Below are 13251 nucleotides of genomic sequence, written 5' to 3' on the forward strand. Positions count from 1 at the left end.
AGGTCCAGCAGGTACACCTGTGAGAGCTGTTGGGGTTAGCTCCAGCAGGTACTCCTGTGAGAGCTGTTGGGGTGAGCTCCAGCAGGTACTCCTGTGAGAGCTGTTGGGGTTAGCTCCAGCAGGTACTCCTGTTGGTGTTAGCTCCATCAGGTACTCCTGTGTGAGCTGTTGGGGTGAGCTCCAGCAGGTGCGCCTGTGAGAGCTGTTGGGGTGAGGTCCAGCAGGTACACCTGTGAGAGCTGTTGGGGTTAGCTCCAGCAGGTACTCCTGTGAGAGCTGTTGGGGTGAGCTCCAGCAGGTACTCCTGTGAGAGTTGTTGGGGTTAGCTCCAGCAGGTACTCCTGTGAGAGTTGTTGGGGTTAGCTCCAGCAGGTACTCCTGTTGGGGTTAGCTCCAGCAGGTACTCCTGTGAGAGCTGTTGGGGTGAGCTCCAGTAGGTTCTCCTGTGGGAGAGACTCTGGGTATCTCGGAACCTTGTTCCGCGGGAAGGGTTTCGAAGGGGACACTATTTACCCGAACACTGAACGCACACTATGTTTGATGCGCAGTGACAGCAACTGTTTTGAAATCGATTTACAATCTTAACAAGAAATGAATTACGTTGAATCACCATCCTGGTTCACTGCACCACCCCCGGGAGCAGAGCGAGAAGGTAAAGCGCTGCTCGGGGTGGGCAGGGTGCAGTCGAGCTGACGGCTGTAGAGGGAGGGACCCGAACACAGGGGGTAATGGTGGGTACTCACACCAGAGAAATGAAGGTGTTGAAAGTGGAAATAATTATTGGGGGTGATAAGGTTTGGAGACGAGGGAAGTTGTGGAGGTAGAATTAAGCACATTTGGGTGATGTTGGGGTCTGTTAGGTCCTGTGGTTCCCAGAAGTTTGAAATAATCACACTTTTGGACAGATATATTGGAGCTGATATGGAATATATTTCTCAGGTCTCACCATGTGCTATGTGGACTGATGCATTGCTGCATACCTGACCATGATGAGCGATGATGCACAATGAATATGCACGAATACATGCGCAGACCAATAAATTTAGAATCACTACAGTACAGAAGGAGGCCATTCAGCCCATCGAGTCTGCACCGACCTTCCGAAAGAGCACCCCCTGTCGATTATTCTTTTTTGTCAACTATCTACATCTTGTGTACGTTCCTTTGGCTGCAAAAAGACACTGCATGTGACAAATCAAATCCCACTAAGCCCAGGCCTCCACCCTATCCCAGTAACCCCACCTAATATATTTGGACATTAAGGGGCAATTGATCATGGCCAATCCACCTAACCTGCGCATCTTTGGACTTTGGGAGGAAACCGGAGCACTCGGAGGAAGCCCATGCATATGCGGAGAAAACTTGCAAACTCCACACAGACAGTGACCCAAGGCTGGAATTGAACCTGTCCCTGGTGCTGTGAGCCAACAGTGCTAGCCACTGTGTCACCTAACTCTTTACTAATAATATAACATGGGGCATGAATTTCAGCAATAGGTTGAACGAGGTGCCAAAGTTTTACAAGTCTTGCTTTTAAATCCAGAGTGAGGTCTGATGAAAGGGTGGAGTTAGTAGCTCGTGTCAATTGTCTTCATGATTTATTTGCACACTCTTATTGCACCATTCCTAATCAGATTTTTCACGTTTATAATGAGACACAGCATTGACTCATATATTGAATGCCTTGATTTAAAAACTGTATAACACTTTTAGTACATTAAAATCTGATATGTGAATCAAATACGTATGTTATAGAAAACCTTAAAATGGAGTTCCAGGCAGTGTTGATGGCAGCTGGTGGGGGTTCCCGCATGATGGATCTCACTTCCAATATTCCAAAGCCCCTCCTACTGGTTGGAAACAAGCCATTGATATGGTACCCTCTAAATCTTCTGGAAAGACTTGGGTTTGAAGGTAAGCACTGTCATTTACACTTGAAAGGATAGCAACCAGGTGTGCTAAACCATGTATAAAGACAAAATAACTTGCTTCTCTCCATCAGTATCACACTTGTAATCCTCCTTTGGATTCCTCCTGCCTATTAATTTTTTATTGGAGCAGATCCATGAGTGATAACTGAATAGTAATTCTCCTGATTTGCATCTGCTCCATCAAAATGGAGCAGTTGTGTTGAGCGACTAACTTAAATCATGGTTATCTAACAGTTGACTTTTGAAGAGGGCTTGCACCTGAAATGTCAACTTGAATAACAGCATACATTAAAAGCAAAATATTGCACATGCTGAAAAGCTGAACTAAAAACAAAATGCTGGAAAAATTCAGGTTTGGTGAGAGAGAAACAGAGTTAATGGTTTAAGTTTTAATTGAATCTGTCTGACTTCAGAGCTGAAGAGCGGGAGAAATATCATGAATTTTATAATGTTTAAGAGGGGATGGGGCAGGTGGAACAAAGTAGAATATCAAGGATAAAGCTGGGAGAGATATTTTAGGTACAAGACAAAGTAAGTGTTAATGGTAGTGTTAAGGACTAAAGAAGGTGCTGATAGTGGCGTAAAGGTATGATAGCAGAATGTGTTCACATGAAATGAAATGAAATTAAATGAAAATCGCTTATTATCACAAGTAGGCTTCAAATGAAGTTACGGTGAAAAGCCCCAAGTCGCCACATTCCGGCGCCTGCTCGGGGAGGCTGGTATGGGAATTGAACCGTGCTGCTGGCCTGCTTTGGTCTGCTTTCAAAGCCAGCTATTTAGCCCTATGCAAAACCAGCCCCTGGTATGAACAAAGGACAGCACTCTGAAAGCACAATGGAAGACTAAGTGAGAGATGGTCTTGTAGGAGAGGAGGGGGATGCGTTGGGGAAAAAGAATTTGGATAAAAAAATTAAACAATCGAAACATTAGCTCTATTTCTTTCTCCATGGGTGCTGCCAGACTTGCTGAGTTTTCCAGCATTTTGTGTTTTCATGTCAACTACTTTGTTCTCCACTAAATAAACCAGTATTGAACAGCAAAAGTACTTGCATTTTACAGAAGTGCAACTAATAAAGAATTGAATCTTAAATAAGAACAAAGGAAATATATAAACTTGTGTCCACTGCGCACTCCCAATTTTTGTCGTGGCCACTGGTCAAATTATATTAAAATCCTACAATTAACCAATCTTAAATCTACTTCGCTTTTGAGAATAAAAAAGATTTACTCAACATGAAACATTTACAACACTATGATCGTTCCTTGCATCAGTCCTTTACAAATTATAGAACACCATTGTTACTAGCATTATTAACACTTATAATTTTATTCTGCCAGAGCACAATCCTTTCCTGTTCGCACTTCATCACTCTAATCTCTAATGTGCACCCCTCATTACTGAATTCGTTCTGAGACTTCAACATTTTCTTTTGTGAATCAGTCGCCACCATAACATCATTGCTGCCAACTACCTACCAACCTTTCCAAGCCCAGCTGTTTATTCTTCTTTCCTCCACTAACATTCTGTACCTTTGGTGTAACTATCAAACCTTCCATCTCCAACTGTCAGATTCAGCTTTGCACTTTTCAAATAATGACAGGAACCGACATACAAATGCTACATCTTATTAAAGAGAAACTTTCTAAGCGTTGGTTATCCTCTCAGTTCGAAATACAATTCTTAGGGCAGCACGGTGGCGCAGTGGTTAGCATTGCTGCCTCACGTCGCTGAGGTCCCAGGTTCGATCCCGGCTCTGGGTCACTGTCCGTGTGGAGTTTGCACATTCTCTCTGTGTTTGCGTGGGTTTTGTCCCCACAACTCAAAGATGTGCAGGGTAGGTGTATTGGCCACACTAAATTGCCCCTTAATTGGAAAAAAAATCAATTGGATACTCTAAATTTATAAAACGAAAGAAATACAGTTCTTATGGTGTTTCTATGGCTTGCCTTGAAGTATACTATTTCTCAGTTTTCAGCACCTGACATTGCTTATTGTGAAGGAGTGGTACTGGGAGTTGAGGGTGCATTAGCCTTTACAAATCAAAGAATGACTGATCAGAAGGCAGTTGTGGGGTAATTTTCCCACAGCTATTAAAAGACAAATACTCGAGTATAAAATCTGTATGACCTTACAGTTTGTCTTACATGAGATATCTCCATGTGTGATTTTATATATTGTAATTTGAACAGTTTGCAGATTTATTTAAAAAAAGTAAAAACTTGTAGTTCCATATTACTTTTTACAACCAATTAAGTAAAAGAAAAATAACTAAAAGAGAAAATGCTGGAAAATCTCAGCAGGTCTGGCAGCATCTGTAGGGAGTGAAAAAAAGCTAACGTTTCAAGCCCATATGACCCTTTGTCAAAGCTTTATTTGGTGTGATGTCACTTGTTATGTGGGAAATGTGACAGCTCATTTGCACTTCGTAAACTCTCACAAAGCAACCATGTACTAATGATCAAATAATCTGTCTTTTGTGATGGCAGTTGAGGGATAATATTGGCCGGGACACACTTTTTCAAAATAATGCATAAGCTATTTTCTATTCCCCTAAGCAAGAAGGTGGTGCCTCAGTTTAGCATCTTATTGGAAAGGCAGCATCTCTGACAGTGCAATGCTCTCACCTTCTGAGTTGCGTTTATATAATGCCTTTCATGGCCATTAGATGTCACAAAGTGCTTTATAACCAATGAAGTATTTCTGAAGTGTAGTCACTGTTGTAATGTAGGAAACATGGTAGTCATATTGCACACAGCAAAATCCCACAAACAGCAATGTGATGATGACCAGATCTGATTTAGTGATGTTAATTCTGGGAGAAATATTGGCCAGGACAATTCTCCTGTTCTTCAAAATAATGCCATGGGATCATGTACGTTCACCCAAGCAGGCTGAACGGAGTCTGGATTTAACTTCTCATCTGAAAGTGCCTAACAGCTACTGCACTGGATTGCCAGCATTGAGTTTTGTGCTGAAACCCTGGAATGGGGCTTGAATCAGAAACTTGTAACTTAGAGCTGACAGTGCTGCCAGCTATGCTACAGCTTACATCTACGTCAGCATGTTTGTGATACAAATTTAAATAGCAAATAAAAGATTCAGAAACACTGATACGTTGCATGTACTCAAAAAATGCACAGCCTCGACCATCGGGACATTGAAGAAAGCTCTGATAATCAATTAAAATAAAACCAGACAAAATCGTATCCTTTGCTTTTGTTAGCTCTGCAGCGTTTGACTCATTAATTCATTTTTGAGTGTTTTTATGTTTCAAAAATACCTCCACCATTCTCAAGTTGTGTTCCTTTAATATTAGTGATCTCTTGCTGTCAAGCGTGATGCTGCCTAATAACACCCTAAATTGTTAGGCTGATATTGTATGGTAAAATGCAAGCAGACAAGTCTACCGGCATTATTTTTATTCCACAAGCCAGAAGTTCATGATGACACAGGCTTTAACATTCTTTTACACACAGGCTTTAACATTCTGTTACACACAAGTCTTTTTAAAAAAAGAAGAAAATGAAGTTGGCTTTGCTCAGAGAATGGGGTGGGGGGTGGAGTTCAATGAGACAGGAGTGTTGTAAATCATGCTAGAGTGCAATAACATTCAATTGATGTGTACATACTCTGCTGGGACCGAGGCTGTACTGTAGAGAATTTGTTGCTTGTTAGCATTTAATCAAGGTTGTTATTGTACAGCATTATTCTAAAAGTATTTTAAATCCCTTTTTATTTGCAAGTAATTTTACAGAGGTGGTTCTAATGGTATAGACATTTTTCTTTATCAGTCACATGCTGTAAAATGACACGTCTGCGTAGTTGATACTTTGCGTTCAAAAAGATTATGTCCAGAATTGCATTTTTCTGAAGTCGAAATGACCTTTACAAGGAAAGAATTGGAAATTAGGTTAGACCTGATTAACTCCATCCTTTAGCAAAATTTGTTGTCAAAGGGCATTTCAGCATCATAAACCTACATGAGAGTTCTCTAATGTGGACTTGGAACAGTACCTCCCATGGATGAAACCACACAAAACAGAGAACATTTTTATCCTGAGCCAATTTTCTTCCATGGAATAACTGTTTTTTTTGGTAATTGCACGCAGAGCTCCCTCAGCATTGCCCACAGTGAGTCAGTACTTGTGTTGTTATAATGGGGACTGCTGGAATGTGGGATTGGGGAGGGGTGCACATCACCATTGGAAGAATTTAGAAAGACATTTGAAATGAATCTCCTTGAAGTCGATGCTTTTGAATGTATTTTAACTTGTTATGGAATGTACTGTTGGTTCTACTGTATTTACATAAATAAAGACATCTCTACAATGGTTGGTTTTGATCCTGTGATAAATAAGAATGCCACTGGTGCATGTGGAATATATTGCAAAATATAAAAACTTGCTCAAATATCATCCACACTTGTTAGCTTTTGCACAACCTGGCTGTCGTATTTGTGTATAAAGTAACTACCCTTCCAATTTAATTCATTGGCAGGGAGGTGCTTAACAGCATTCCCCAAGAATGTGAAAGGTGCAGTACACCTGCAAGCTTATTTGCCTTTCTTGTATTCGTCTAAATTTGTTTGTGCTGTAAATGAATTTGCTAACTGCACTAAAGAGGGGAGTGGTAAATAGTGTAGCACCATTGTTCCTTTCAAGCTAGTTTCAGAAAACAAAGGAGCCATATCTTCTGATCCCTGGATCATTGGAAATGACCCAAGATGCACATCAGGACTCGGTAGAAGTCCTGAATTGCTGACTTCCTTAGGAATTGCCCAGGAAATTTCAACTGCCGATGGCTGTTCCCTTGCTCCTTGCGATCTTCTGCAAAAGTCTTCAACTCTAAGCTAGATTTACAGACTTCACACTGATTTAGTGACTTGGATAGTTACCCAAATACTAGTTTGAGAAATATTAGTGTAACTCTTGGTTAACTACATAACTGACACACAATCCCACCCCTTCACTCACACTGATCCCTGGAACCGCCACTACTGCCTCCCTGACCTTTTGGCTATCCTCTGAATTCCCTAACGAGTCACCCCCCAACCAACTCTTCTGACCACCCCAACTAACGTGAGCCCCCCCCCAACCACTTGACCTGACTGGCATTCACAATCCAACTACCCCTAGCCACATCACCCATCTGACACCCTAACCATCTTAACCAATTGCCAACGTTCACCCATAATATTCATGCTGGACATTTACACTTGCCTTATGTCAACCAGTGCTGTAAAAAGGAGTGTGCCCAGTCTGCCACGTCACAGTACTCCACTGCGATGGAGTTCTCTGACGGACTGTATACTCTCCATTTCAGGAGAAGCCGGGCTCGGAAATGCTGGCTAGAAATGCGGAGCTGCATCGGGCACAAAAGTACGGTCAGAGTGGCAATGCGCTGTTGGTTGCCGCTTCGTGGAAAATCCAGATCATGGCATATTTCTTGCTTTGCTTTTTGATGTTTATGCAAATTCCAATAACCAATTCTAAAGGTTGCTTCCCTAACAATTAACAGCACTAATCCCTTTGAAATAGAGTTCAGCCAGTACTTGGGGTTTAGAACAAGCTAGGCTAAGCATACTCTGTCAATGTCGGAACTGCAAGCCATAAGCCAAAATACAGGGAGCTAAAATCTGCTGATTCTTTTCAGCTGAGCATGACAGCATTGTCAATTCTTTAAAAATCCAAGCTAAGCCTTCTCACTTAAATCTCCAATTATTTATTAAATAAATTATTTTTGTTTCCAATTAAGGGGCAATTTAGCGTGGCCAATTCACCTACCCTGCACATCTTTTTGACTTGTGGGTGTGAGATCCATGCAGACACGGGGAGAATGTGCAAACTCCACATGACAGTGACCTGGAGCCAGGATCGAACCCAGATCCTTGGTGCCATGAGGCAGCAGTGCTAACCACCATGCATGCCACCATGCTGCCCAAGTCTCCAATTCTAAACATTCTTTTAAGCATTTCAGACACAAGGCCCTAGCGTTTATTAAACTTTTAAAAATGCCTGTTATACATTGTGAACATTATTTTCATTATTTAGTTGCCAACGTAGCTTTGAATTCATGTTGGCAATTTTGAAAATGTAATTGCTATTTTCAAAATTCTTTTTTTTTAAATTTAGATTACCCAATTCATTTTTTCCAATTAAGGGACAATTTAGTGTGGCCAATCCACCTACCCTGCACATCTTTGGGTTGTGGGGGCGAAACCCACGCAAACACGGGGAGAATGTGCAAACTCCGCACAGACAGTGACCCAGAGCCGGGATTGAACTTGGGACCTTGGCGCCGTGAGGCAGCAATGCTAACCACTGTGCCACCCGTGCTGCCTGCTATTTTCCAAATTCTGATTGGTGTAAGCAGGTCACCCTGCTGCCCTTGCACGTTCTCCACCAGCTTGGGCTCATGTTCCAGGACTCTCTTAGGAATTCTACCCAGCAGAAATATATTCCAGTCACAAATTCTCTGGCGTCTCTGCACGTGAGTTCACACCACAACGTTTGTAATTATAAGGGTTTAGGCCTTCTCTGATGGAATTATCAAGTGCTCCTCTGACTCTGGAACTTCTTCCAAGGCCGGTGACCAGCCCACTCTCGTGACCAGCCCACTCTACAGACATCGTCCATCTGCTCTGCTTTTCAAAATAACTTTCTTGGGATTTAATTTAGGTTTAATATTTTCTCCAGAAAGTGGTGATGGTGGAGTGGGGGTCTATCATAACCCGCATAGGACTTATGAAGTGTCAATGATTAAACTCACTGTGAGCCTCACTGATATGAGTTCCTCGTTAAAAGGGGAAAGAAACTGTAAACCATGTTGATGTAAACGTCTGTATAAAGTCGACCTGTTTGTGTACCAACACAGAGGAGAGACCCAGCTAGGATCTTTTGTGCCGTGTAAATAATAGTTATTGTAATAAAACTGCATTCATTTGTACAACTCAGTGTGGACTCCCTTCGTTGTCTACTAAAGAGTTCAAGTGTCAAGTGTCCCCCTTAGTGTTTTCCTTTGTCCACTGCAACCCGATAAATAAGTACCACAGATTGATAATTAGATCTACACTGTAAACATAGGCAGTAGGCTTCTATATGCCATGGCACACTATTTTAATATGTTGCTAGTTGATGCCCTGTGACATTGCAACAAGAAATTACTCTCTGTCTTTGTCCTCTCAGGAACTCAGTTGGTGGATAAAGGAATGAGGGGCCAGCATATACAAACAATAATTGAAATATATTTTTCCTGGGATAAACATAATGTACCTCAAGATCCACAGTTCATCATAATGGTATGGGGGGGAAGATATTTGGTACTCTTCCTACCGTCGCCCATTAAGCTATAGGCGTGCAGGGATGATGAAGAGGAGGATGTAACACTCTTGGAAGTAAGAAAAAGTCCTTGCATATTTAAAATGAAACTTACCTTTTTTCTGAATAAACCTTGTAATGAATTCTGCTGATTGTTTTCAAATTATTTGAAAAATGAAACTCCAATCCTATTTCAGTATGATGGAAAAGTCACTCCTAGATTCACTAAGAGAGTCCTACCAATTTCTACTTTGAAACTCTTCAGAGTATATAATTCAGGCTGTGACATCTTGAGATTTGAATACAGTGTTATCATTTCAGGTCAGTGACTTTTCAGCTGATCCTCTTCTGAGTTCATTGGCCGGCAAAGTTGGCTGTTTCTCTCCACAGATGCTGCTTAACATATGTTTTTCCAGCATTTAAAATGTTTTCATTTCATATTCCCAGCATCTATTGCTTAAATTAGTAACTTAGTTGATAGTTATGACTTTGGAAAGAAAGTTAAACCTTGAGCTTTTTAAAAGAAAGAGGATAGGGCCTCTCAAGTAATACTGTTAGCTGAATGTCCTCAAGACGTGAAATCAAATTTTATGGCTTTACGAATATTGTGAAATATATCATTATACTTAAAACCTTCTCTTTAACATTAGAAATTTCAATTATCGAGTGAAAAAAGTACACATTTCTGATTTGGGAGTCCAAAGAATTTTGAAAGAATATTTTGAATGATTTGATTCATTTTTTTCCTTTATTCGTTGGTCATCTTTTGACACTTCAATCCCCGATCTGTTGGTCCTTTATACTTTGGGTGTCGGAATTCTGTGGGGCTTACCCTCCACTAAATAAAGCATCTGCACTTAATACAGTGAAGTGGTGCTGAGTCAAACTGGAATGACACAAAGTTACGGTTATGTCAAAGTCATCAACCATTTCTGTCGGCAGTAGAGCAAATCCCATAGACCTATGCCCATGATGAGTCAACATTCCACATTGGTAACTTCAGATTAGCTCAACTTGTCTCAGCTTGGCATATGACCATACCAACCAATCGGAGCAGAGGTAGACCGCACAAGACATGAAATCATGGCAGGCCATCATTTGAAAAGTCGTGCAAAGCTGGCAAATGTGTAACCGACGCACAGCCTGTGAGAAAGTTGAAAGTGTTTATTGATCAGAGGGCGATTGGGTTCAAACAGCTTTATGACTGCACAAAACGTTGAAAGCGAGGAGGAGAATCATAGGAGAAGGGAATCATAGGAGAGGAGAAGGGTGAGGCCAACCAACCCGATGATGAGGCAGAGGGATGGCATAAAAATTTATGCGGAAATGGGCGATGCTGTATGATGCATGACAGACCTGACAGATGATGCAATCATAGATGCAATATATTCAACCAAGGAAGCTGATGACCCTAAGACTCTGATGAATGCCCGCCCAAGCAGAAATAAATGACAGATATTTTTCAGAGCTAACTCCTGACATTTTTCAATGCAGCGGCCCAGCTTTTTTACAAGGTCAGGCCATTGTAAGGTGTGAACAAATTGAATAAAGACGTTTCCACACTTTTACTACTTTACTGTGTTTTCTTTTGAATCTGTTGTTTTTGACAGACCGTGTTTGTAGGCATATTGGGTTACATAGAGATGCATTCATGTGGGAATGGGGCCTCCTCGGTTATCACGAAGCTCTGCTTAACACAAATTTGTGGGTGGATCTCCTGGCATTCGACTCATCAAGATTTTACTGTACATCAAAGAAGTTGTTGCTTGAAAAGCTCCTGCCTCAGGCCTATGTCTGACTTATTCATTGCAGCTGCAAAGGTTCAACCAAAGTCTGTTCTTGGTCAAGGTAGTCTCTGATGTGGAGGCTGTCATTGATTTATCTCTTCCTCTCCTTTTCGTGGTGTACACCAATGGTGAACCAGCCTGCTGTAAACCCGAACAGTATTGCACCTTTCATTGTGGTTTGATTGTAATTCCCTTGCTTTAAAACATTTCAGTTTTGTAAATTTCCATGTTGGGTAACTAAAATTCCTGCTCTTGAAGTGAACAGGGTCTTTTTGTTTTTGACAGCTATGGTGATCCTACTACCAGATCAGCATTTTTATTTCATGTCTATGTTACATTAGTTCTGAAATCACAATATTTAAGTTTAGGACTCTGTTAATGACTTAGGTGGTAAAACCAAGATTTAATTGAGACATACCAGCTCCGGTTCCTGTTCTGTGCTGAGTTAACTGATCTCAACCAGGGTTACATCGGAGCTGGTACAAATTACTTCAGTGCCTTTGGATTAGTGAGCAAAGATATCTTCCAGAGTTTCTGTTCCTGATCATTACTGATTGCAGCCTGTTGAGCAATGTGAATGAATGGGGAATGGATGAGGATGGAATAGGTTTAGACAAGCTGCTCCAGGCTTGGCCTTTTGCCTGTTTTCACCATGTAAGCTTGCGTATAAAAATGGCCAGTTGAGTGATGTTACAGATCAGCTGCACATACCAACTTTAAGGAGAGCAATAACTTTACAGTTCTTTTAAACCTTGAATTTTATCTGTCATCACAATAGGAAAATTAGCACATTAAATTGAACTTTGGCATTCTACATTGGCAAAATCAGGATATTTTGAGTTTCTCTCATTCAAGTAAATCTGTTTATGAGCAGAGGACAGCCAAGTACACAACAGAATGCATTTAATATAGCATGATATTGTTTAGCTGGTTGCAATCAAGTGGATAATGTTAACCTTAATTCTATACATATTCCAGCATAATTTGTAATCGGGGGTAGTCAGTGGCGTAGTGGTAATGTCGCTGGACTAGCAATCCAGAGACCCAGTTACTGCTCTGGGGACAACACGGGTTTAATAATAATAATCTTTATTATTGTCACAAGCAGGCTTACAGCAACACTGCAATGAAGTTACTGTGAAAATCCCTTAGTCGCCACACTCCAATCCCACCATGGCAGCTGGTGGAATTTCAATTCAATGAATACATCTTGAATTTAAACTAGTCTCAGTAACGGTGACCATGACAACTATCATCGATTTTTGTAAAAATCAATCTGGTTTACTAATGTCCTTTAGGGAAGGAAATCTGGCACTCATGTGACAGTCTGGCCTTGTCCGCCCACAACAATGTGGTTGACTCTTAATTGCCCTATGAAATGGACTTGCAAGCGACTCAGTTCACGGGCAATTAGAAATGGACATCAAATACTAGCCTTTCCTGTGACATCCACATTCCAGGAAAGAAGAAAATAAGCTATGCCTGGGTGAACTTTAAGGCAATATATGATTTCTTGAACTATTCACTTCTTGCCTAAACAAATTATTTATGTCATCTTAAAGTCACAGTTTAAGAGTTTGATGTACTTTGTGGCGGCCGTTTGAATGTGGAGGTTAAATGAATGAAGAAGTTTGTTAGATTATTTGTCTTTTGCTATATAGTTCCTGATTCTTGAAAGTTAAACATTAATTTTTTTTAGAATCCCAATGGTGCCGATGGAGGCCATTTGGCCCATTGAGTCTGCACTGACCCTCCGAAAGAGCACCCTACCTAGGTCCTATCCCTGTAACCCCGTGCGTTTATCATATCCAACTCACCTAACTTGCAGATCCTTGGATACTAAGGAGCAATTTTGCATTGCCTAACCTACACATCTTTGGAATGTGGGAGGAAACCGGAGCACCTGGTGGAAACCCACACAGACACGGGGAGAACGTGCAAACTCCACACAGTGACTCAAGGCCGAAATCAAACCTGGATCCTTGCCACTGTGAGGCAGCAGTGCTTGCCATTGTACATGTAATGTCCTTGTATACAGCCCAATCCCTCACTTCTTTCTCTGATGTGAAGTGCAAACATACTTGCATCTATTGTTTTTCTTTCAGCTCGCCAGCTCCCTCTCGCAGTAATTAGTCATTGTCCAAAATGGATCATAGTAAATTTGAATTGCCAGTAGGGAATGGGTTTCGGTATCTGCAGGTACGAGATTTCTT

The 13251-nt window shown here is 41.2% G+C and overlaps 1 protein-coding gene across 1 annotated transcript in view; it reads left to right on the forward strand.

Moving 5' to 3' along the window:
- Window positions 1-479: 479 nt before the first annotated feature.
- eif2b3 (eukaryotic translation initiation factor 2B, subunit 3 gamma) overlaps window positions 480-13251 on the forward strand; it is a 161885-nt gene continuing 149113 nt past the window's right edge. Inside the window, exons 1-2 of the mRNA XM_038794088.1 lie at window positions 480-652; window positions 1756-1914. Coding sequence (XP_038650016.1) covers window positions 592-652; window positions 1756-1914 — 220 coding nt within the window. The 5' untranslated portion in view covers window positions 480-591. The remainder of the gene's footprint in view (window positions 653-1755; window positions 1915-13251) is intronic.

Source organism: Scyliorhinus canicula, chromosome 4 (assembly GCF_902713615.1).
Source record: "Scyliorhinus canicula chromosome 4, sScyCan1.1, whole genome shotgun sequence".
Lineage (NCBI taxonomy): Eukaryota > Metazoa > Chordata > Chondrichthyes > Carcharhiniformes > Scyliorhinidae > Scyliorhinus > Scyliorhinus canicula.